The 22,810-nt window shown below is 46.0% G+C and overlaps 1 protein-coding gene across 2 annotated transcripts in view; it reads right to left on the reverse strand.

Annotated features, from left to right (window-relative positions):
• TAF2 (TATA-box binding protein associated factor 2) overlaps nt 1-21,543 on the reverse strand; it is a 316,921-nt gene extending 295,378 nt beyond the window's left edge. Inside the window, exons 1-3 of one of the 2 annotated variants that reach the window (XM_029591949.1) lie at nt 21,327-21,543; nt 20,147-20,201; nt 15,422-15,582 (exon numbers count right to left, since the gene is read on the reverse strand). In XM_029591949.1, coding sequence (XP_029447809.1) covers nt 15,422-15,582; nt 20,147-20,201; nt 21,327-21,376 — 266 coding nt within the window. In that variant the 5' untranslated portion in view covers nt 21,377-21,543. Of the gene's footprint in view, nt 1-15,421; nt 15,583-20,146; nt 20,202-21,326 lie in introns of those variants that run through there. The other variant, XM_029591950.1, reaches the window with a different exon arrangement.
• Between the last annotated feature and the right edge of the window lie 1,267 nt (nt 21,544-22,810).

Genomic DNA, 22,810 nt, shown 5'->3' on the forward strand with positions numbered 1-22,810 from the left:
CTCTGGTATTTTAGGAAAAAAATATCCATTGGTTTGAGTATGCAAAAAATTATTATTATAGCTGGGACCCGGCTGGGAGACATGTTGCTGCAGCTTCAGAGAATCACATGGTCCCCCACAAGGTAATATTTTAAAAATCCTCGATTTTGTTGAGATCTAGTTTTACAGAAGTAAAAAAAATATTTATTATATTGCATCCAAGAGGCACTATTTTTTTAATGTCTGTATTGGTAATTTTTATTCCTAAATTTTGAGAAAACTGTAATATGCCCAGTGGCGTAGCTAGACAATTTGGCGCCCGGGGCAAGAGACTTCTTCGGCGCCCCCTCCCTCCATCAAGATTCCAGTCTTAGTCATTTAAAAATATACATTTTCTAAAGGCTTAAAAAAAAATAGCAAAACCATTTCAGATTGGAACTATTCTAGTCTTCATGCTTAAATTATGCTAAAAAAAAAACAAAACCTGGCATCAGTATCTTAAATTTGTGATTTTGCTGAGATGAACATTTAAATAGTTTAATTTTTTTTGCTTTACTATTTGTCTCTAACCCACTTTGCTAAATTTTATTTTCTAGAAGAGGGATTGCTTAATATTCAGTAATTTAATCTTTCATCCAACTTTTCAAAAGTTGCACTACCAGCACACACACCGCTCCTTTCTCACATACACACAGAAGCACCAAGGTTGAACAGCTGGTCTCCGGCGGCGGTTAGCAGACCGGTGTTCACTTCTTCGGCCCCCGCCGCCTCGATTTTAATGTCTTCGGCCCCCGCCGGCCTCAATTTTAAGTCTTCGGCCCTCTTGGTCTCCGGCGGGGGCCGAAGACATTAAAATCGAGGCCGGCGGGGGCCGAAGAAAAGAAGATGGGCCGCCGCCCAGTCGGCCCCCGTTTGAGGCTGGCTGGGGAGGCGCCCATCTTCTTTGCTTCGGCCTCCGCCGCCCTCGATTTTAATTTATTCGGCCCCCGCCGGCCTTCGGGAGCCGGCTGTCTCCAGCGGAGGCCGAAGAAATTAAAATCAAAGCCGGCGGAGGCCGAAGAAAAGAAGATGGGCTGGGAGGCGCCATCTTCTTTTCTTTGGCCGCCGCCGGCCTCGATTTTAATTTCTCCAGCGGGGGGCTGGCTGGGAGGTTCCCATCTTCATTTCTTCGGCCCGCGCGCCGCTGGCTTACCTGGCTGATCTTCTTTTCTTCGGCCCCCTCCGGCCTCGATTTGTATTTCTTCAGCCCCTGCCGGCTTGGCGAAGGCGTTGAGGCTGGGCTGAAGAAGAGCCATGCGGTCGAGACCACGTGACCAGGTAGACCGGCCCACCGGGGGATGCCCGATCCCCCGATAGGTCAATCCGCCCCCTGACCATTACTATAAATCTCTCATAACAAAACAAAAACAAAAAAAAGACGATCTGCCAGTATTCAACAACACTTACATCTGGGCTTAAAATACTAATTTCTTTTTTTATTTAAATAGCTTTTTGGCGCCCCCTTAGACCCAACTCCCGGGGCGGCTGCCCACCCCTCGCTACGCCACTGAATATGCCAGCTAAGGCATACTACACAGCATCAACAATAACAGCAGCAGACCTGCGCAGCTTTCCGAATCAGTGGGTCCTCTTCCTATTTCCTCCAAAAAAAGAAAGCCTAGCACCAAACAACGCAGGAAGAGGACTTGCTGAGAGGATCTGCAGCTGTAAACAATAGTGAATCCCTTCAGGAGGCCTGTGCAAATACTTATGTTAGACATAGTAACACAGTAAATGTCGGCAGAAAAAGGACACAGGTGATCCATCCAGTCTGCGCAGCAAGCTTTATTGCATTCTTTTAATGTATTTATTTTTATTCTGTTTAGTACAGTAACTGCCTCTCCGTGCAGATTACCTCCATGCCTTCTGTCAAGGGTAGTAATCACTGCTCTGCTCTGTGCATATTACCTCTTTAGCCAATAGAATCCTCTGTATTTATCCCAAGCTCTTTTGAATTCCATTACAGTTCCTGTCTTAACTACCTCTTCCAGGAGGGCATTCCATGATTCCACAACCCTTTCCATGAAGAAATATTTCCTGATGTTATTCTGAGTTGACCCCCAGTTCAGCAGAGTTGCTTACCTGTAACAGGTGTTTCCCTTAGGACAGCATGATTTTAGTCCTAACACATGGGTGAGATCAGATAGAGCCCAGCAAGGAAAACTTATGTGAAAGTTTCTAGAAACCTTGACTGGCACACTGAGCATGCCTAGCATGCCACTATCCACAAATCTTCAGTCTCGTAATATAGAAATATGAAAAAATAAAACGTACATAATGAAACCCAACTCCAAGGGGTGGCGGGCAGGTTTCATTAGGACTAACATCCTGCTGTCCTAGGAGAACACCTGTTACAAGTAAGCAACTCTGCTTTCTCCTAGGACAAGCAGGATGGTAGTCCTCACACAAGGGTGAATCCTTAGCTACAGGCTGTTTCCTAAAGAACAGAAAGACCAACCAGCATCTAACCAGGTGCCAACAGGCATAACAATACTGGTGCGGTTGGTAACAGAGGGAGACGGCCTGAACCCGAACAATTGGGACGTAGATAGGAAGAGTTGGGCTCTACAGCTGAAAGAGATTGGCCATCCCTGTTCAAACAGTAGTGGGTGGCGAAAGTGTGCAGAATTCCACGTCACAGCCTTGCAGATCTCGGCCACCGGAAATCGCTCTCAAGTGGGTTACCAAAGCTGCCATGGCTCGACATGGCCCCCAAGCTGCAGTCCCACTTGCAGATAGCAGAAGGAAATGCAATCCACCTGCCAGTTGGACAGGATCTGCTTGGGAACCGCAACTCCTAATCTATTCTTGTCAAAAGAGATAAATATTTATGGGGATTGCCTGCCGACAGCTCCAGGTAGAAGGACAAAGGCTCTGTTGCAATCCAAGCTGTGGCAGAGCCCCGTTCACCCTGGTGCGAATGGGCTTGGGAAAAAAGATGGGTAGGATGACCAACTGGTTAAGATGGAAGTCCGTCATTACCTTAGGCAGGAATTTAGGGTGCGTGCGCAGAACCACCCCTTTCATAAAAGAACTTCATGTATGGTGGGTACATCACCAATAGCCTGATACATGTACTGACCCTCTGCCGAAGTGACCACGACCAAAACCAAGACCTACCAGGTCAGGTACTTCAAGTCACAGGAGCACAGTGGCTTGCAAGGATCCTTCATGAGCCAAGCCAACACCACATTGAAGTCCCAGAGCACAACAGGAAGCCGCAGGGGAAGCTTCAACTGAAGCAGTCCCCACATAAATGCGTTCTATGGGTGTGCACAGAGATGGGCAAACCATCCACACCCTGGTGATAGGCACAATGGCACTCAGGTGTACCCTGACGGAGTTGGTTTTCAAGCTAGCATCCAAAAGGTGCAGTAAGTTATCAAGCAGTTTCAGTGTTAGGCAGGAGAACGCATCTAAGCTGTGATGCTCACACCACATGGAAAACCTCCTCTGCTTCAGGCCATAAGACTTCCTAGTGACCACCAGGACCCAAGACACATCGTCCAACAGATCAAGGGGCTGCAGAATTAGCCTCTCAACATCCAGGCCATCAGAGACAATACCCTAAGGTTGGGATGGCGCAGTTTGTCCTGATCCTGCATGACGAAGTCGGGGGAAGTCACCAGACCAATCAGTTCCCGGATAGATAGATCCCGCAGGAGGGGAAACCAGATCTGCTCGGCCAATGAGAGACTATGAGGATCATAGTCCCCCTGTACTGTTGGAGCTTCAAGAGAGTCTTCATCACCAGAGGAAGCAGAGGATACATGTACAGAATGCCTTTGCCCTAGGGGCGGGCAAAGGTGTCAGAGGCTGGTTTACCACCCTCTCTGTACAGGGAGCAAAATTGTTTCACCTGCTGTTGCAGGGGGAGGTGAAGAGATCCACGTCCGGGGCTCCCCAGAGTCGGAAGATCCATTCTGCCACTTCCTGATCCAGGGACCACTCGTGGGAGTCGGAAGGCTCAACTCAGCCACATTCTCCATCCGGCAAGATAAATAGCTCATAGTAGCATACTCTGGGACCGAGCCCACAACTAAATCTGAAATGCCTCCTGGCACAGGAAGAAAAACATCGTACCTCCGTTTGTTGATATACCACATCATCACTTGGTTGTCGGTCTGGATCAGGACCGCTTTGTTGGATAGGTGATCCTGAACGCCGAAAGCGCATAACGGATCACTCGAAGCTCCAGGAAGTTGAATCTGGCACTGAGCTTCCTGAGCTGACCACAGACCCTGTGTGTGGAACCCTTCCGTGTGGGCGCCCCCACCCCAGGGTTGACGCATCCGTGGTAATAACAACTGGGTAGAGGGAGACTGAAAAGGGACCCCCTGCACAAATTGGCCAGGCTCTCCCACCAAGACAAGGATGCCTGGAGAGGTGGAGTAATGCAGATGTGTAATGTGGAGGTCCTGGTTGGCCCGGCTGCCATTGGGAACCGTAAGGACCATTGAGCTCTGCACATATGTAAGCGAGCCAAGGGAGTAACATGGATGGTGCAGCCAAGTAAGCCAGAAGTCAGAGCATGTGGCGGGGCCAAGACCTACCGTTTCAGTGAAACCACTCCACAAGGGACGCCAGTGCAAGTGCCCAATCGCGAGGAAGATAGGCTCTGGCTTGGCCGTGTCCAGCCAGGCGCCGATAAAGCTCAACTGAGGTGACAGAGTAAGATGGGACTTCGGGTAGTTGATGACAAACACCAGGGACTCCAACACCCGAATGGTCAAGTGCAGGGACCAAAGTGCTCCCTCCTGGGTGGCACTCTTGACCAGCCAACCATCCAAGTAAGGAACACCTGCATCCACAGTTGGTGGAGGGTGTGCACCCCACTACTGCCAGACACTTGGTGAAGTCATGTGGGGCCGAGGCGAGGCCAAACAGCAACACCCTGTACTGAAAATGCCTCTTCGCTCACGATGAACCAAAGATACCTCTTGTGATTGGGGGAGATCTCGATGTGGGCGTATGTGTCATTCAGATCAGGGAGCAAAGCCAGTCTCCTCTTTACAGGAGGGGAATCAGGGTCTCCGGAGAGACCGATTTGAACTTTTCTCTTCTTAGAAAACTTGTTCAGAGCTCTCAGATCCAAAATAGGGTGGAGTCACCCTGTTCTCTTTGGAATCAGGAAATAGCAAGAGTAGAACCCCTGTCCTTGCTGCTGCAGCCGAACAGGTTCAACTCCTCTGGCCGTAACGAGGGCGGAAAGCACCATCAAGAGTATTTCCTGATGAAAGGACAGACCCCAAGAGGGCACGGGGGAAAGTCCGAGGAAGACACTCAGGAAGTTTAACAGATACCCTTAAGGAAAGATGGACAGAATTCATTGGTCAGAGGTGACATTGGGCCAGCGGTCCACGCAGAGCCACAGTCGGCCTCAGACTGGAGGACCCAGTGTCAAGGGTATGGCCGATTGGCTTATGCTCACTCACAGCCAGTCAAAACCCCATAGCCGGCCTCGGCTGGGGCGCCAGCTGAGGCCTGGGGGTCCACTGCTGTCTAAAGCAGCCTCAAGAGCCCACGCATTGAGAACGGGCGAAAGGCAGGAGGATAATACTTCCTCTGGTGATAAAAGGACCTCCTCGTGCCCTGTCATGAGGATTTCTTGGCAGAGGATGGTGGGTCCAATGTTCTAAACACTCACATAACACTGGTCTTATATTGGAAGAATCCAACACAATCAAGTGAAATGAACCATTCAACCAGACCTCATACACTTTAAACAGTGCTGGTTTGCACAGGATAAATACCACATATTTTGAAAAACTTATGTGTAGAGTGGTTCTAATCATTGGTCATTAGTTGTTCGGTTCAATCCCATATTTTTCATTTTTTGCTTTTTATACTTTTTATACTTTTGTGTTTTTTATTCCATACTGTGGAAAGTACTTGTCTTAAACGACATTATTTTGTAAGAAGTACTTATCTTAGACGATGTTTACAGCTGAATGTCTTTAAACTTTAGACCGGAACGCCGGAGGAAAAGAAACAACTACGCCCGACGCGGCTCACGTTTCTTTTTTTGCTTCTTCAGGGGCTCTTAGTAAGTTGTCTGTAAACACAAACGCTGTATTAAACAATGTAGTTCAAAAACCAATTGTAAAATATACTTGCTCTTTTATCCATACATCAGTTAACTAGTCCTGTGTCTCCCGACTTCCACAGTCTGCAAAACAGCTGTTCCCTCCATTTTAGAAATTTAAACCGGCGGCTTTTTAAACCAACTCACGGATCGTATCCCAACCAATCGGGGCGGTCCAACTTCTGACAGCTCCAAAACGTAATGACGTTATAGACTCTCATACGTTTTGGAGCTGTCAGAAGTTGGACCGCCCATTGGTTGGGATACGATCCGTGAGTTGGTTTAAAAAGCCGCCGGTTTAAATTTCTAAAATGGAGGAACAGCTGTTTTGCAGACTGTGGAAGTCGGGAGACACAGGACTAGTTAACTGATGTATGGATAAAAGAGCAAGTATATTTTACAATTGGTTTTTGAACTACATTGTTTAATACAGCGTTTGTGTTTACAGACAACTTACTAAGAGCCCCTGAAGAAGCAAAAAAAGAAACGTGAGCCGCGTCGGGCGTAGTTGTTTCTTTTCCTCCGGCGTTCCGGTCTAAAGTTTAAAGACATTCAGCTGTAAACATCGTCTAAGATAAGTACTTCTTACAAATAATGTCGTTTAAGACAAGTACTTTCCACAGTATGGAATAAAAAACACAAAAGTATAAAAAGTATAAAAAGCAAAAAATGAAAAATATGGGATTGAACCGAACAACCAATGACCAATGATTAGAACCACTCTACACATAAGTTTTTCAAAATATGTGGTATTTATCCTGTGCAAACCAGCACTGTTTAAAGTGTATGAGGTCTGGTTGAATGGTTCATTTCACTTGATTGTGTTGGATTCTTCCAATATAAGACCAGTGTTATGTGAGTGTTTGGACCAGGTGTTACACAAAGGTTGAAGCAGTTTTTGAACATATAGGGTCCAATGTTCTGGCAGAGAGATGCTGAAGGGTCTCATGGTGAGATCCTTCAACTGAGCCACAGCATCCCTCACTTTGTCACTAAAGAGGTTTTCACCAGTACACAGCAGGTCAGAGAGCTTCTCCTAGACCTCTGGCTGGAGATCAGCAGCTCAGAGTCAGTCCACCCTGCAGGCATCAATGCCCACTGTTGCCACCCTAGCTGCAGTTTCAAACACGTCGAAGGTGGCACACACCTCATATTTGCCACATTCTAGGCCCTGCTGGGTGACCACCAAAAAATTGTTCTGCTGTCCTTGGGGTAGGCACTCGGACAATTCCTGGACCTGCTTCCAGAGGTTCCAAGAGTACTTCATCATGTACAGCTGGTAGGAAGCAATGGGTGATCAACATGGGACCCTGAAGCACCTTTCTACCCAGCGCATCCAGCACCCTGTGCTCCCAACCCGGAGGGGCGGATGCATGAGTGCGGGAACGCTTGGACTTTTTGAGGGCAGACTCTACCATGACCAACTGATGTGGGAGCTGATGCCTCTCAAACCCCAAGGCATACTGTACCAAATAAACAGCATCAGCCTTCCAATTCACAGGAGGCACAGAGATGGGATGTTCCCAAATCCTAAGCAATAATTCCTTGAAGATCTCATGGACATCCACCACTTCCTTCAGGGCATCGATAAACTGGAGAACCTCCAACATCATATGCCTGCCATCAGAAGCTGAATGGAATGGTTTCTGCCATAGACCGGACAAACCCTGCAAAGGTCAGGTCCTCTGGTGGGGACTGGCGCTGCTCCTCCGGAGGAGACTGCTCTGAGGGAAGATCCCCGAGTCATCAGCCAAAGACTCTGAGGTATCATCCCCCCCATGGGTCACACTAAGATTGCCCAGAGACACCAGTGGAGGGCCCCTTCCCCAGTCCCTCGGCTTGAGCACAAGGGCATAGAGGACCCCGAAGAAACTGGCACTGGACCAGGCAATGCTGGCCGGGGAACCAAGGGCCTCGACGGTGCTGTGGGCCGCGAAGGCCCTTCCTCCTCAGAGGAACCCAGTACAGGGGTAGCTTGGAAACTGTCAACACTTGAAGCCACAATAAAATTTTCATCGAGTTCAGAATAAAAGTTCCACTACAATCAGAAATCAGCAATGCATGCAATGACTATGCTGGGAGAGAGAACAAGAGATCTGCACTAGAAATCCCAACAATTTAACATCATATGACCACTTCCCAACTTTACTCCTCTTACTTATCCCTAAAGCTGCAAGAGCTGAATTATCCTGGGTTCAATTTTTTTCTTAAAAGAATATATCCAGAACTGCAAATGAATACAGTAACCACTGGAAAGCTTTCCATTGGTATGCAGCATTCATTGACAGACAAACAGGTCTGGAGATAAGTTTGTTTAAAAATATTTTTTTTCAGTGATTCAGTATTTAAAGTGCAAATGATTATATTGCATTTCTGCTGGCCATTCTTTTATTACATGCAGGATGAATCATTGGCATATTCTTACAATCATGGGGCTAAGCCACTAGACTATCTACCAGTTAGCATAGTGTTCACATTTGTATTGTTTTCACTGTTTGGGAAACTCATCTGATCAGAGATTATTAATCATAATAACCCATTGTAATATTTAAAACATTACATGAGGATGGATTTCCATCCAATTATTCTGTGGTCTCCACAAGAAGGTCAACAAAGTTGGTACAATCAAGTTGGATACAGGTTTGACTGAAACCTAAGCTCAAATAACCAAAATATGAATGGCAGCATGTTTTGACCCCATACTCTCGCTAACAATAGCTATTATCACTAGAAAGAATAACATGAGCCAAAATTAGAAAGAATAACTAACATGAGCCAAAGATGCCACTAAGGATGCTAACCCTAATTTGGGACTGAAGAACCAATTTGCATATAGAAGGAAAATTCAATAAACAAGGTCTCTGGGGTTAACAAAATCTTGCATCATGGAATGCAGTGGGAAGAATGAATAAATCTTCAGAATGCTATAGAATAGCCCTTTTAACTGCTCAATTAAGAAAACATTCCAAAATGTTAGCTGGAAAAACAACATACTGCACTTCTGAGCATCACATCAGAAAGCCAATGAGTGATGTAATTCTCTTGCAAACAGTTCAAGTGGCTATAACAGTTACTCTGTCACTCTATTCTCCCAGGCCTTTTTTAGTATCTTCAGAAAGATTCAAACTGGCCACCTAACCTAAGCTAAAACCATTTATAATTAAAAGCCATTGTACAGCAAAGATTCCTGAAAAATACACACAAAAAATGTTCAGTGTCCATATCTTCTCACAGTAATCTACTAGATAAATGAAGCTTGACCGACGTGCCGCAAATGCGCAGTAGAGAGCAACTCTACCACAAATGTGCGGGCAGCACGTTGCCAGTAACCAAAATGGCACGGCGAGGAGCACGAGCAGTAACGGCGGCGATGGCGGCGAGCAGTAATGGCAGCGACGGCGGGACCCCCCCGGAGATCTTCCGTCTGCGCCATCTGAAGGGGTTGTGAATGAGGGGAGGGGAGGAGGGAGGAGAGAGTGACTGAGGGGAGGGGAGGGAGGAGAGAGTGGGGGAGGGGAGGAGGGGAGAGAGTGACTGACTGAGGGAGGAGGGGAGAGTGACTGACTAAGGGGAGGAAGGAGAAGTGACAGGGGGGAGACTATGTGAGGGTATGGTAAGGAAATGGACTGAAAAAAAAAATGTTAATGTAGCCCGTTGTTACGGGCTTAACGGCTAGTTTATATAAATAATATTCTGGTTAGAAATTAGTTAACTATATTAGCTTCTGGCACAAGAAAATATATAGCACATATGGAATATAACGTGAGTACCTAGCATCAACATGATTGCTGGAGAAAACGATGCAGTTAAAGAGGGCATGAATGTGAAAACTGGACTGCAGCACAAACTGCATTGCAGTACTGAAGAGACAAAGCAGAGGAAAATACGCAAGCACTTACTTTGCTAAACATTTTTATTTCATGCACATGATTCCAGATCATAGTAAATGATGTTAGATAAAGACCAAAATGGTCCATCCAGTCCTGTCCAGCAAGGTGTTCAGGGTCAAACCTGCTACTTCCGTGCAGGTTACCCTCTCACCTTTTAGTTCAGGGTCATTATTGTACTTCCCCTTATGTTACTTTCCCCAGTGCTTCATTTCCATCTTCCTCCTTCTAAGGATCCTCTGAGTTTATCCCATGCCTTTTGAATTCTATCACCATTTTTGTCTTTACCACCTTCTCTGGGAGGGCATTCCAGGCATCTACCACACTTCTGTGAAAAAAATATTTCCTGATGTTTCTCCTGAGTCTACCCCCCTGAAATCTCATATCATGATCCTGAGGTTTGCCGCATGTGCATTTTTTAATACTTTTCAGGTATTTAAATCTTCTCTCCCTGAATGTGTTTATACAGAGTCAATGCAAAAAAACATGAAGAAAGATGATACATTAGTGAGACAAGCAAGAATTAAACACACGAAAAACCTTTATAGACATATTACAGAGAAGAACAGAGAGACGCCGCAGTACGGAACATTTCTAAAAGGAGACCTCACAGTTGGGGGTACTTAAAGGGAATTTTAGGCATATAAAAGAACACAAAATATTTTAAATGAAAACACTTTGAAACAAAAAAGAACCTAGTAAGGATGTTGGCTTTTCCACCTATTATCATAAATAGGCCCCTTGGAACAGTAATATTTTATTGCCTCTGTCACCAATATTCACCCCACCCCCGCACCATCCTTATAACTGATCTGGAATGACATATTGAGTTAGTGCAATAAAAAATTATTGCCTACTTCTTGTTGCTGGCCCTTATTTCTACACAGGGCAATGGACAATACTTGCATCACAAATTCCAAACCCAAATCTAACATAACTGGCCATGTCTGTCTGCTATTCAGTAGCTTTTCATTTACCAACACAACATTCCAACAACCTTCAGCTAAATAACATAGCACAGCATCCACTCATCATATCGATGCTCTTATGTATACTTTGATGGAAAAGCATTCATCTTCAGAGTTTCCAAAATCTACACTTGCCTGGGGCAAGCGAGTTTTCTCAGAGAGAAAGACTTTAGTATTTTTGGCATCAAGCAGAGCTCAGAAGGAGAGAGCAGAATTTCAGACCCTGATTGGGGCCCAGGAAGCAGCAGTGGAGTTTTCAGTCCTAAACAGGAGCCAGGAGGAGCAGCTGGGTTTTTATGCCGCAACTTGGACCCTGGAGATGTGAGACAAAGGGGTCAAAGAGGATTATAGAGGAGGACAGTGAGAGGGCTGAGAGTGGGTAAGAGAGTGGTTGGAAGGGAGAAAGGAGAGGAAGGGAAGTGGGATTAGATGAGGGCCTAGAGGAGGATAACTGCATGCAGGTGTGAAACTGAACGGAGAGACAGAGCAAGAACCCTGCAGAGGAATGGAGTGGGGAGTGCTCTCATGAGGGAAGAAAGCAGAGTTGCTTATCTGTAACAGGTGTTCTCCAAGGACAGCAGGATGTTAGTCCTCACACATGGATGACATCATCAGATGGCGCCCCAATCTGGAAAACTTATGTAAGAGTTTCTAGAACTCTGACTAGGCACACACTGTGGAAAAAGAGAGAAACCCCACATGGACGCGTGGTATAGGGCAGCGGTTCTCAACCGGTGTGTCGCGACACACTAGTGTGTCGCCAAGCACCAGCTGGTGTGTCGCGTGCTCCCGGTCTCTCCCGCTGCTCTTTCTTCCCTGCTGCCGTTGCCGCCGGGCTATCAACACGTTCAAGCCCAGTGGGAACGGCAGCAGTGCTAAAAGAAGCGGTGGCACTTGTGGCTGGCCTTTTCTTCTTCCCGCGCCTGCCCCCCCCCCGTGACCCGGAACAGGAAGTGATACGCGGTGCGCGGGAAGGAGAAAGAGCAGTGCCGCGTGATAAAGTAGCAGCAGCGGCTGCAGCATCGGCCCCCGAGCAATTGAAGCAGCCGGTAATCGAGAAAGGAGACAGCAGCATGAGCCTCCCGCGGCCGATGGGATTCTACTTTCTTGGCTTGCGGGGGGCTGGAGGAGGAGGCTGCTGTAGCTACCATTTGTGCTCGGGGAGGGGCGGGAAGAGGAAGTGAGGTGAGAGAAAGAAGCAGCCAGCCTGCGTGTGATTGAGAGCCTGCGTGTGAGTGAGAGAAACTGGTCAGAGAGCTGATGTGTGTGTATATGTGAGAGACAATGAAAGTGACTGCTCAAGGAGATGACTGATGTGTATGTGAGAGTGGTGAGACCTTAGTCAGGGAGGTGACTGATGTGTGTTGTGTGTGTGGTGTGTGTGTGTGTGTGAGAGAGAGAGAAAAAGCATTGAAGTGAGAAATCTGGGTATGTGAGAAAGCATGGGCGTAAGAAGCCTGCTGTTGGGGGGGGGGGGGGTGTGTGTGAAAGAAAGCATGGGAGTTATTATAGGGCAGCGGTTCTCAACCGGTGTGTTGCGACACACTAGTGTGTCGCCAAGCACCGGCTGGTGGTGTCGCGTGCTCCCGGTCTCTCCCGCTGCTCTTTCTTCCCTGCTGCCATTGCCGCCGGGCTATCAACACGTTCAAGCCCAGTGGGAACGGCAGCAGTGCTAAAAGAAGCGGTGGCACTTGTGGCTGGTCTTTTCTTCTTCCCGCGCCTGCCCACCCCCGTGACCCGGAACATGAAGTGATACGCAGTGCGCAGGAAAGGAGAAAGAGCAGTGCCGCATGATAAAGTAGCAGCGGCGGCTGCAGCATCAGCCCCCGAGCTGCATGCATGAAAGCGAGAGGCTGGTTGGTAAGGTGACGGTGTGTATGAGAGAAAGAGACTGGTGTGTGTGAATATGAGAGAAAGAATGTGATTCAGGGAATGAGAAGCCTGTGCAGTGGAGAGCGAGCATGGAAATGAGAGAGAGACTGGTGTGTGTGTGTGTGTATGTATGTGTGTGTAACAGAGAGGAAGTGATTTTGGGAATGAGAAGCCTGTGCATGTGAAGAGAGTGAGCATGGGAGTGAGAAACCTGGGTGTGTGTGAGACACAGCATGGGAGGGAGAAGCCTGTATATGTAAGACAGAATATGGAAATGGAAGCCTGTGTGTGTGTATGCATGAGCGAGATCAGGTGACTGGTGTGAGTGTGTGTGTGAGAAAGAAAGTGATTATGGGAATGAGAAACCTGTGCATGTGAAGCATGAGCATGGGAGTGAGAAACCTGGGTGTGTGTGAGACACAGCATGGGAGTGAGAAATCTGTATATCTGAAAGAGAACATGGGAGTGGGAAGCCTGTGTGTGTATATGCATGAGAGAGATCAGGTGACTGGTGTGTGTTTATGTGTGTGTGTGAGAGAGAAAGAAAGTGATTATGGGAATGAGAAGCCTGTGCATGTGGAGAGAACAAGCATGGGAGTGAGAGACTGGTGAGTGTGTGTGAGACAGAGAAAGTGATTATGAGAGTGAGAAGCCCATATATGTAAGTAGAACACGGGAGTGGGAAGCCTGTGTGTGTGTATGGCATGAGAGAAACTGTTCAGGAAGGTGACTGGTGTGTGTGTCAAAGACTGTTTGGGAGAAGATTGGTGTGTGAGGAGACAGAAACTGGTCATGAGGGCATGACTTGTATGGTGTGTGTGTGTGAGAGACATGGGATTAAGGAAGAGGGCCATGAGTATAGAGCTTAGCCTCTACTGCTGCTTCTGCTGTGTGCTACGGCCTGCATGGAAGAGGAGTAGGAGAGCTGCTGGAGGGGGTAAGTAAAGGTGGCTTTTTAAGTTTATTTTTCTTGATTGACTGCCATTTTAATTATTTAATATTATGTGATGTGTCTTTTTTTGAAATATTTTATTGATGTTTGGAGAATTTTTAATAGTTTTTATGAGTTTTTAATTGTTGGATGTTATTCTGTTCATAGCTGTTTAGAAACATTTATTCTGCTTATTAGTATAGTTTTACAATTATTTCTGTGTGGGGATCTATAGCTGCTTGCTAGTTCTGTTTTCCTAATAAGAGGTGTATTGGCTTTTAGGGCCTGATTTAATATTTATAGTGTTGCCTTTTCATAGATAGGGTTGCTCCTGTTTGAGTGTATTCCATAATACAGGTGTAACTGTGTGCGGATTAGTTTATGTGCATTACTACGATCCTGGGAGTATGTTAGGTTGGTTCTGTGTCTGTTACCGAGATGAGGTATTTTACTAGCATGTAAGAGTTTTATCAGTCTTATTTGTTGTGTTTTCTCAAGAGGACATGCATTGGTGGTAAACTGCTGTCTTTTCATAAGTAGGGCTATTGAGCCTGGAAGGAGAAGGAGTTTGAGTTGCTGTTACTGAGATAACACCAGAACCAGAATATCTTTTTTGTAGGGTGAGTTGTATGGGGAATGTCATAATTCTGCTTTACATCCATTATTGTGGGTCAGGGGGGTTCCCGTGGATGCAAACTGTACTTTACATCTAGCCCCGTGACGATCATGGGTCAGTGTGTCACGCATGTGAGAACCATCTGTCAGGTGTGTCCCGACAGAAAAAAGGTTGAGAACCACTGGTATAGGGCATACTGGGCATGCTCAGTGTGCCTAGTCAAAGTTCTAGAAACTTTGATAGTTTTCTGCATCTGATGATGTCACTCATGTGTGAGGACTAACATCCTGCTTGTCCTCAGAGAAATGCACTCAACATGTATTCCCATGGCTCACTCTGCCTCAAAACAGATTACTGTAGCAGCGAGAGGAAACAGGAGCACATAGCAAGTGAAAACTGGAGAAATGTTGGAATCCATACTCATGTTCAGTTTGAATCTGAATTACAGTTTTATTTTGTTAACTGAAAATATCAAATTACTTAGAGTTGTCTTTCAATTTATAATGCTAAGGACTCTCTAACTTGAAGCAGTCATTTGGGCCTTTGAGGCTTTAACTTAACTGTGACAGAATGCATTCTAGAATGCTTACCCATCAAGAGAAACTAAAAATTAATTATACTGTAATTCAAAACAATACTTTACTTAGCTATGCTGAATCAGTACTTGAGTGATTTTTCCCACAAAGAGAAGAAAAATCTTAGTGACGTCCTTTACAAGAGAAGTTATGCCAGAGAAATAAGCAGCTTTACAGCCATCAAACACCAAAATGTGCAGGGAACCAAAAACAACAATCTCCTGCCACCTGGGGCCGAGGGAACAATAGCCAAGAGAAGGTGCAACAGCTTACAACACCCAGTGAATATTACTGAAATCAAAGCCAGGAATCACCTTCGACATTTAGCAGCACTGCCAAAACAATTTCTGCCTTATCAGAATGCTTGCATACTTAAAACAAAGTCTTCTAAAAAGCTGACATTAAAAATACCTATTAACTCACTGGCAGAAAAGAGTTTAACATGTATATTATTCTAAACTATACTTACTGTTTTGAATCACTGTGACAGACCTCCAGGGTTGGATCATTGTAAATGAAAGCTGCCTCCAATTCATTCACTCGCACTCTGTATATCCTGCACTGCTTGCTGTTCAGTTTAATCCTAGTCAGGTTTGCAACTGTGGGAAATATGGTCAGCTCCACAAAACCCTACAAGTGTATAAAATGACAGCATAATTATGTTTGTGTAGAAATGACACAGTGAATAGTACATGATGGGAGACAAAAAAACGCAAATCATCCATCCAGTCTGCCCAGCAAGGTGTTCAGGTTGCAATTCCATGCAAGTTACCACAATACCCCCATGCTTCATTTTTATTCTTTTGACACTAGGGATCCTTTGAGTTTACTCCATGCCCTTTTTACACAAGCCTCTGCAATAGAGACTCTTGCATTTTACAAAATGTGCCTAAAAATATAAAGGTCAGAAAAGGAAAGCAAAACGAAAAAAAAAAAAAAAGAGCCCTTTAAATCTGGGCTCCTGTCTGCGGTGCCGCGCGCCGGGCGTCACGCACCCTAAGGGCCTGCCCCTTGGTGCGCCCCTTAGGGTGCCCCCTGCCCCAACAGACTGGACAGAACTTCCATCCCAATCGACTATTGGCTCCACAAGCAAATCCAGCCTACTTAAGTTTCTCCCCTGAATTTGTCCTGCCTTCCATTTACTGCGAACCTCAAAGACCCCTAAGGGTACCTCCGGGCTCCCCACTAGGCCCTACAAGGTCAAGGAGAAGGCCACCTCGGACCGACCAAAGGGTAGGCCACAAACGCATTGCCAACGCCGCAACTGGGACAGGGAGACTCAAGATAAGGCCGTAGACCTGCCCTCCCCCACAACAGGCCCACCGCCCAGACCTACCTCCTCGACAGGCCCAGGCCGGCACACCCATCCCAGGACCTAATCGATCGGGCATGCCACACAGATTGGCACCCGGACCTACCTCCTGCATCTCCTCGGGCTCCACCGCCCTCTTCAGCAGACCAACTAACACCACAAGCCACCCCGAACTCCCAGGAAGGTACCACTGGCCCCTCCCTTGACCCCGCCCACCAACACAGCGAACTGGAACCGGATTGGACACCCAAAGGCCCTACAAAAGAAAAAAGCAGAGCGCCTCTGGCACCATGGGCCTAAGGAGCGCAACAAAAGGGCCTCCCCCTCTGTGCGCCCCCCTCGTAATGCCACTGAAAGATGCCACTCCCCACCCCCTTCCCCCCTCCCTTCCACAAAATGGATACAAGATACCCACAACTCTACTCAAGGATTCTACCCTCCCCCACAAACACCACCCATACAATACACCAACAGGAAACATACACAGAAGACTACTCCAGATTCCCCTATTCCATGCCCCTCACATGGCCGCACAATCAGTTCTCACCCTCTTATTACTGAATGCACAATCCATTACAAAGAAAATCCCCATAGTAAACGACCTCCTTTTTGACCTAAAGCTGGACCTACTATATATCACAGAATCATGGCTCAAAGATACAGACTCTCCTCTCATTAATCAACTTCCAACAAACAATTACAACATCTTCTCCATACCAAGACAAAACAAAAAAAGGAGGCGGCCTACTGTTCCTAGTAGCCAAAAAACTTAAATTCAGCACACTCCCCATCAACTCCCTACTATCTATCGAAGTCAGTCTCTTCAAATCCAAAACCCTCCAAATCCTGCTGATCTATGCCCCCCCCAGGCACTCTCAACAAAGATCCTTGCCCTCTCATCGAAACCATCGCATCTAACATCAATACCAACCACCCCACCATCATCCTAGGAGACTTTAACCTCCACTTTGACAAGTCTCCCCGCTCCCCTTCAGGTGAGCTCCTCCTCAACTCTCTATCTGCCATGGGCTTCATACAAATAATAACTCCCCCATGTAAAAATCAGGCCACATCCTGGATCTGATTTTCATTAACAACAAAATAACACTCAACTCCACTCCCACCACCTCGCCTGTCCCCTGGTCAGATCACATGGTAATAAAACCAAACTCCAATTGGACTACACCCACATCCACACCCTAAAAGACAAAAAAACAGATAATCTTCACCAAACCATGCTCCAGTGAGACCCTAGAAAAACCTTACCAGACGCCCTAAAACAACTAGACACCTCTAATACCATCAATGCAGTTAACTCATGGGCCACAATCAACATGGAGACAGCGAAAAAGATCTGCCCAACCATCGAAAAGGAAATCGGAACCACAACAAAACACAAATCACCCTGGTATAACCAGGATCTAAAAAACATGAAACGCCAACTAAGACAAGCAGAAAAAGCATGGAGAAGCAACCCCACAAGCCAACTACGTGACCGATATAGAACTCTCCTATACATATATACAACTGACATCAACGAAGCCAAACAGAACTTCTACTCCCAAATAATTCACAACTACCAATGCAAGTCCTGTTCGAGTATTTAACTCAGCGGACGCAACCCATCAACAACCCTTCACAAAAAGAAGCTTCATCAACAATATCCAGCCACAGCTTCGCCCAATACCTCATAGAAAAAACATCCAAATTTAACGCAAAAGACCATAAATCCTGAACCCAACACACAAACATCCCTTACAGCAGCAACATGGTCATAGTTTGAGACCGTAGCCTCTACTGAAGTGGAAAACATTGTTCGAAAGATCAACCCAGCAGCACACCCGCTCGACCCCATCACAACAAAAACCCTCAAGCTAATTCCGAACTGCCTAGCTAGACCCATCGCTGACATCACCAATCTCTCCCTCGAGCAAGGAGTACTCCCGGATTCCCTTAAATGTGCTGTAGTCAAAACCCATCCTAAAAAAACCACAACTTGACCCGACCATCCCATCCAACTATCGACTCATCTCGAACCTACCATTTTTGGCCAAGATCATTGAGAAGACAGTCAACCACCAACTCTCAGAATTCCTGGAAAAACCGCAACATACTGGCCCCCGCTGAACACGGCTTCAAAAAATTTCACAGCACCGAATCACTACTACTCACTCTCACAGACACTATACTCCGAGGGTTCGACAAAGGCACAACCCTTCCTCCTATCCTACTAGACATCTCCGCCGCATTTGACACAGTCAGCCATAAGATTCTAATTCACAGACAAAAGAAAATAGGCATCACCGGCACCATTCTCCAATGGTTTCAATCATTCCTCACCAACAGAACTTTTAAAGTAGCCCAAGGAAATACAACATCAGAAAGAATCCCCCTCTCACAGGGAGTCCCACAAGGCTCATCCCTATCCCCTACCCTCTTCAATGGCTATATGCTGCCACTATGCAAATACTTAGACAAAACAGGGCTCACCTACTTTCTTTACACCGATGACATACAGATCCTGCTCCCCATCAGAGACAACATCGGCAATACCCTAAACCGATGGGAAGCATACTAGACAAACATAACCTCTATCCTCTCAGAAACGGCACTAACGCTCAACCAAAGCAAGACGGAAATTCTTCACCTCTCCATAAAAACCTCATTACCCATCTCTGACCCCACAACTCTATCCAAGTATAACATGCTCCCAATGGTTAGAGACCTCGGAGTCACACTGGACCAGGAACTGAACTTCAAACAGCATATCAAGACGCTGATAAAAGAAGGATTCTACAAACTCCAAATCCTGAAGAAATTCCAACCTCTACTTCATCCCCCAGACTTACGGACGGTCCAAAATCGACTATTGCAATGCCCTCCTAACTGGCCTTCCCGCATCCACCCTCAAGCCCCTCCAGCTCCTACAAAATGCGGCCGCACGGTCACTAACGAATAAGAAGAAAACAGATCACATCACGCCCATACTCAAACAACTTCCACTGGCTGCCCGTCCCGTTCAGATCTCAATACAAAACACTCATGCTCATACACAAAGCAATCCATAATGACAAAGCCAGCTGGTTACAAGGACCTCTGACCACTTTGCAACCCCACTAGAAATCTCCGCTCAACCAACACAGGCCTACTCCCCATTCCCCCCCGCCAAGGAAGTACATAGAGTCTCCACTAGAGAACGCACTGAATCCGTAGCAGGCCCTCACCTCTGGAACAACCTTCCAGCCACTCTCAGAACTGACCCATCTACACCCACCTTCCGAAAGAACCTCAAGACCTAGCTCTTCCAGAAAGCTTTCACACTAGACAAATAATCCCGCCACAGCCCCCCCCCCCCACCAAATAACAACCACCCCCACCCCCCCCGCCTCCTAGCCCTCCCAGTTTCCCGACCCTGCCACTGTACATAGTTAATTTAACTCTTAATAAATTCTGTAAGAAGTTATGCTTTTAAACATGTTATATTGTAATACTATCTTGTAAAACAGTTATATGTACGTAACCAGTTACTCAATTAAGCTGTTATATTGTATCATGTCATTATAAGGCTCGCCTTAGACATCTTGTTATATTTCAAATCGAATGTCAGTATAGAAAAATAAATAAATAAATAAATAAATAAATAAGGACTTATTTTAAAACAAATGGTATTTTCAAAATGACATTAAACAATGAGGGATCGTGGTACTCATCTATAGTAATATTTAAAATATCTGCAAATAGTTCTCCTTCAAAACTGTTCACAAGCAACAGATCTAGTAAAACAGAATGTTTCATTTAGGTTATGTTTGTAAAACTCATTATTACTTGAAGATCCTGAGAACAGAAACCTTACATAAAACTAATTTTAGAAATTGTACTTACTACTACAGACTTTCTTTGGAAATTAATGTTGTTGATGCAGACCACCTGGTGGGTTGTATAGGAAAAAAATGGAATAAAATAAGTGCAGATAGGCACCAAAAAAATACAAGAACATGTGTTGGAGTATGCAAACAGCCACAGAGAGTCCAGTAAATACTAATGGGTGTAGCAGGGAATGAGTAATATAGACAAACTAAAGGTTTTGCACTCAGTCTCTAGAAAATCAATGCCTCAGAGAGCAAAGAGGGAGAAAAAGAATAAACATTTCATTTTTACCCCAAAAAAGAGTTCATTCAATTTCTAGTCTGCACTTCCAAAGATCAGGATAGAATACAATAAGATACAAACATAACACTATGTTAATGCTACTTCTCCAGCAATGTTCTAGGGCAGGGGTAGGCAACACCCCAGACTTTGGTAGCTATGATTTATCCAAAAATCATGAGCTGCCAAGATCACATGGTTCCTCTCCTACCACTACTCATTTACATAGCACTACTAGATGTACAGTATGCAGTACTCTACAGAAAGACATAGGAAACAGTCTCTGCTCCCTGGAGCTTCCAATCTAGTCAAATAAGAGAGAGTAACTAAGCATCTCCCACCCAACAGATAACACTCCCCATCCCCTCAGATGTCTCTGCCTTGTGAAGCATAGGTGTTACGGGTGCAATAGCATCACTGAAATGAAGAAATGTTGCTGTCTGATATAGGGGTCAGAAGAGGAACCCATCATTCCTATGGGTAAAATTCATGGAGTGCTCTGAAGGAAAATATCTGAGTTCATCCAGTCTCATCACCCTCTCAAATTACTGACCAGCCTCACAGGGAAGCCCCTCCCCATCTATTAGTCTGCCTACATCTAGTAGCACCCATTCTGCTCTTCCTTCTCCCGGTCACTCTCTGTGCCCCATTCTTCTCCCTCCTGTCAGTATCTCTCTGCCCGTTTCTCCCCTCTTTGCGCTCATCCCTCGCTCTGTCAATATCTCTTTCTCTCTCTGATGCCACCTCTCTCCCATCAGACTTTCTCTATCTGCCCCATCCCTCTCTTTCCTTGTCACTCTCTCTGCCCCAGCCCTTTCTTTCCTGTAGTTTATTTCTCTCTTGTCCTCATCCCTCTCCTGGTCAGTGTCTCTCCCTCTCTGGCCCCGATCCGGCGCGAAATAAGGAAACTACTTATAGCTTGTAAGGTCGCGGGCTCTCGAAGCCCTTGTCTTTCTTCCGATTCATCCTGGGCAGCTGTACGGATCGTCAGCGTTGCCCGATTGGGCTATTTCGCGCCAGATTGCGTTACTTTTTTTTCCCGCTGTGCATGTTGAGCTAGTTTTGGGCTGGGAAACTGAACAGCTGAGGGCTAGCAGCCCTCTATGTCCCCGGCGCTTTTTTCTCTGCTTCGGCACGCAGCCCAACCAGCAGTCGCAGAATGATGACTCATCGGCAGCAGCCAATCAGCAGGGCAGCTGTAGAAGAGGGAAGGAAGAGGAAGCTGTACCCGGCGGTTGCATACAGGGAGAGTTCTTCCAGCACACGCTGTCTGCTTGTATTTCCATCATGGTGTTCTCCGTTTACTGTTGAACCCGAAGCTGCTGATTTCCCTTCCCCATTTTAACCGCGTTGAAGCCTCTTAATCTAGTTGTTTTCTGGAAACAGCTAAAGTAGAGGCGAGATTAAGGGAAGAAGCTTTTTTTTTTGTGTTTGCCTGATTGAAGATTAGCTTCTTGGGAGGAAGGGGGAAAGAATAGCACTGTAGGATAGGTGGAGGATAAAAGGGGGAAGGAAAGGATGTTGAACACCAATGAAAAGAGGACAAAGCAGAGAAGGTCGAATGTGAAAATTCTGATGCATTATTGAGGGTAGATTCCTGCCAGACCAATCCATACGAGTGGGATTCGTAAGCCCCCCGACCAGCAGACGGAGGCAGAGGTAATGATTTACATAAGAACATAAGATATGCCATACTGGGTCAGACCAAGGGTCTGTTTCCAACAGTGGCCAGTCCAAGTCACAAGTACGTGGCAAGTACCCAAACATTAGATAGATCACAAGCTAATATTGCTCATTAATTAATAGCAGTTCATGGATTTTTCCTTTAGGAACTTATCCAAACCTTTTTTAACCCCGTTTCACTAACTGTTGTAACCACGTCTTTTGGCAATGAATTCCATAACTGAACTTTGCACAGAGTGAAAAAAAAATTATTCGATTTGTTTTAAATGAGCTACTTGCTAACTTCATGGAGTGCCCCCTGGTCCTTCTATTAACTGAGAGAGTAAATAACCAAATTACATTAACTTGCTCAAGTCCTTTCATGATTTTGTCCCTATATAGGCTGGTGCAGCAGGAAAAAGAATAAGTAGTTCTCTGCCTCCAGTAGGTGATAGGAATCAGTTGATCCAGCAGAAAGGAGGAGAAAGAAGCTCTGAGAGGCAACAGCCTTCTTTAAGATTGATTTCCACAGGGAGAGCTAGGGCTGAGCCAGTGGGACCCTCCTCAGGATGATAATCTTCATAGAGCAGATCTTCCTTCCCCAGCACAATCCGGTTTGTGTGCTTGTATTTCCACTGATAAGAAGTGTGTCTTTGACTTTAAAAAGAAAAAACAAGAAACTGCAGCTGAGCGACAAGGGAGCAGCAGGAAGCTCAAGGGCAAAGCCCAAGCAGCAAA

The sequence above is a fragment of the Rhinatrema bivittatum genome, chromosome 2 (assembly GCF_901001135.1).
Source record: "Rhinatrema bivittatum chromosome 2, aRhiBiv1.1, whole genome shotgun sequence".
NCBI classification, from domain to species: Eukaryota; Metazoa; Chordata; class Amphibia; order Gymnophiona; family Rhinatrematidae; genus Rhinatrema; species Rhinatrema bivittatum.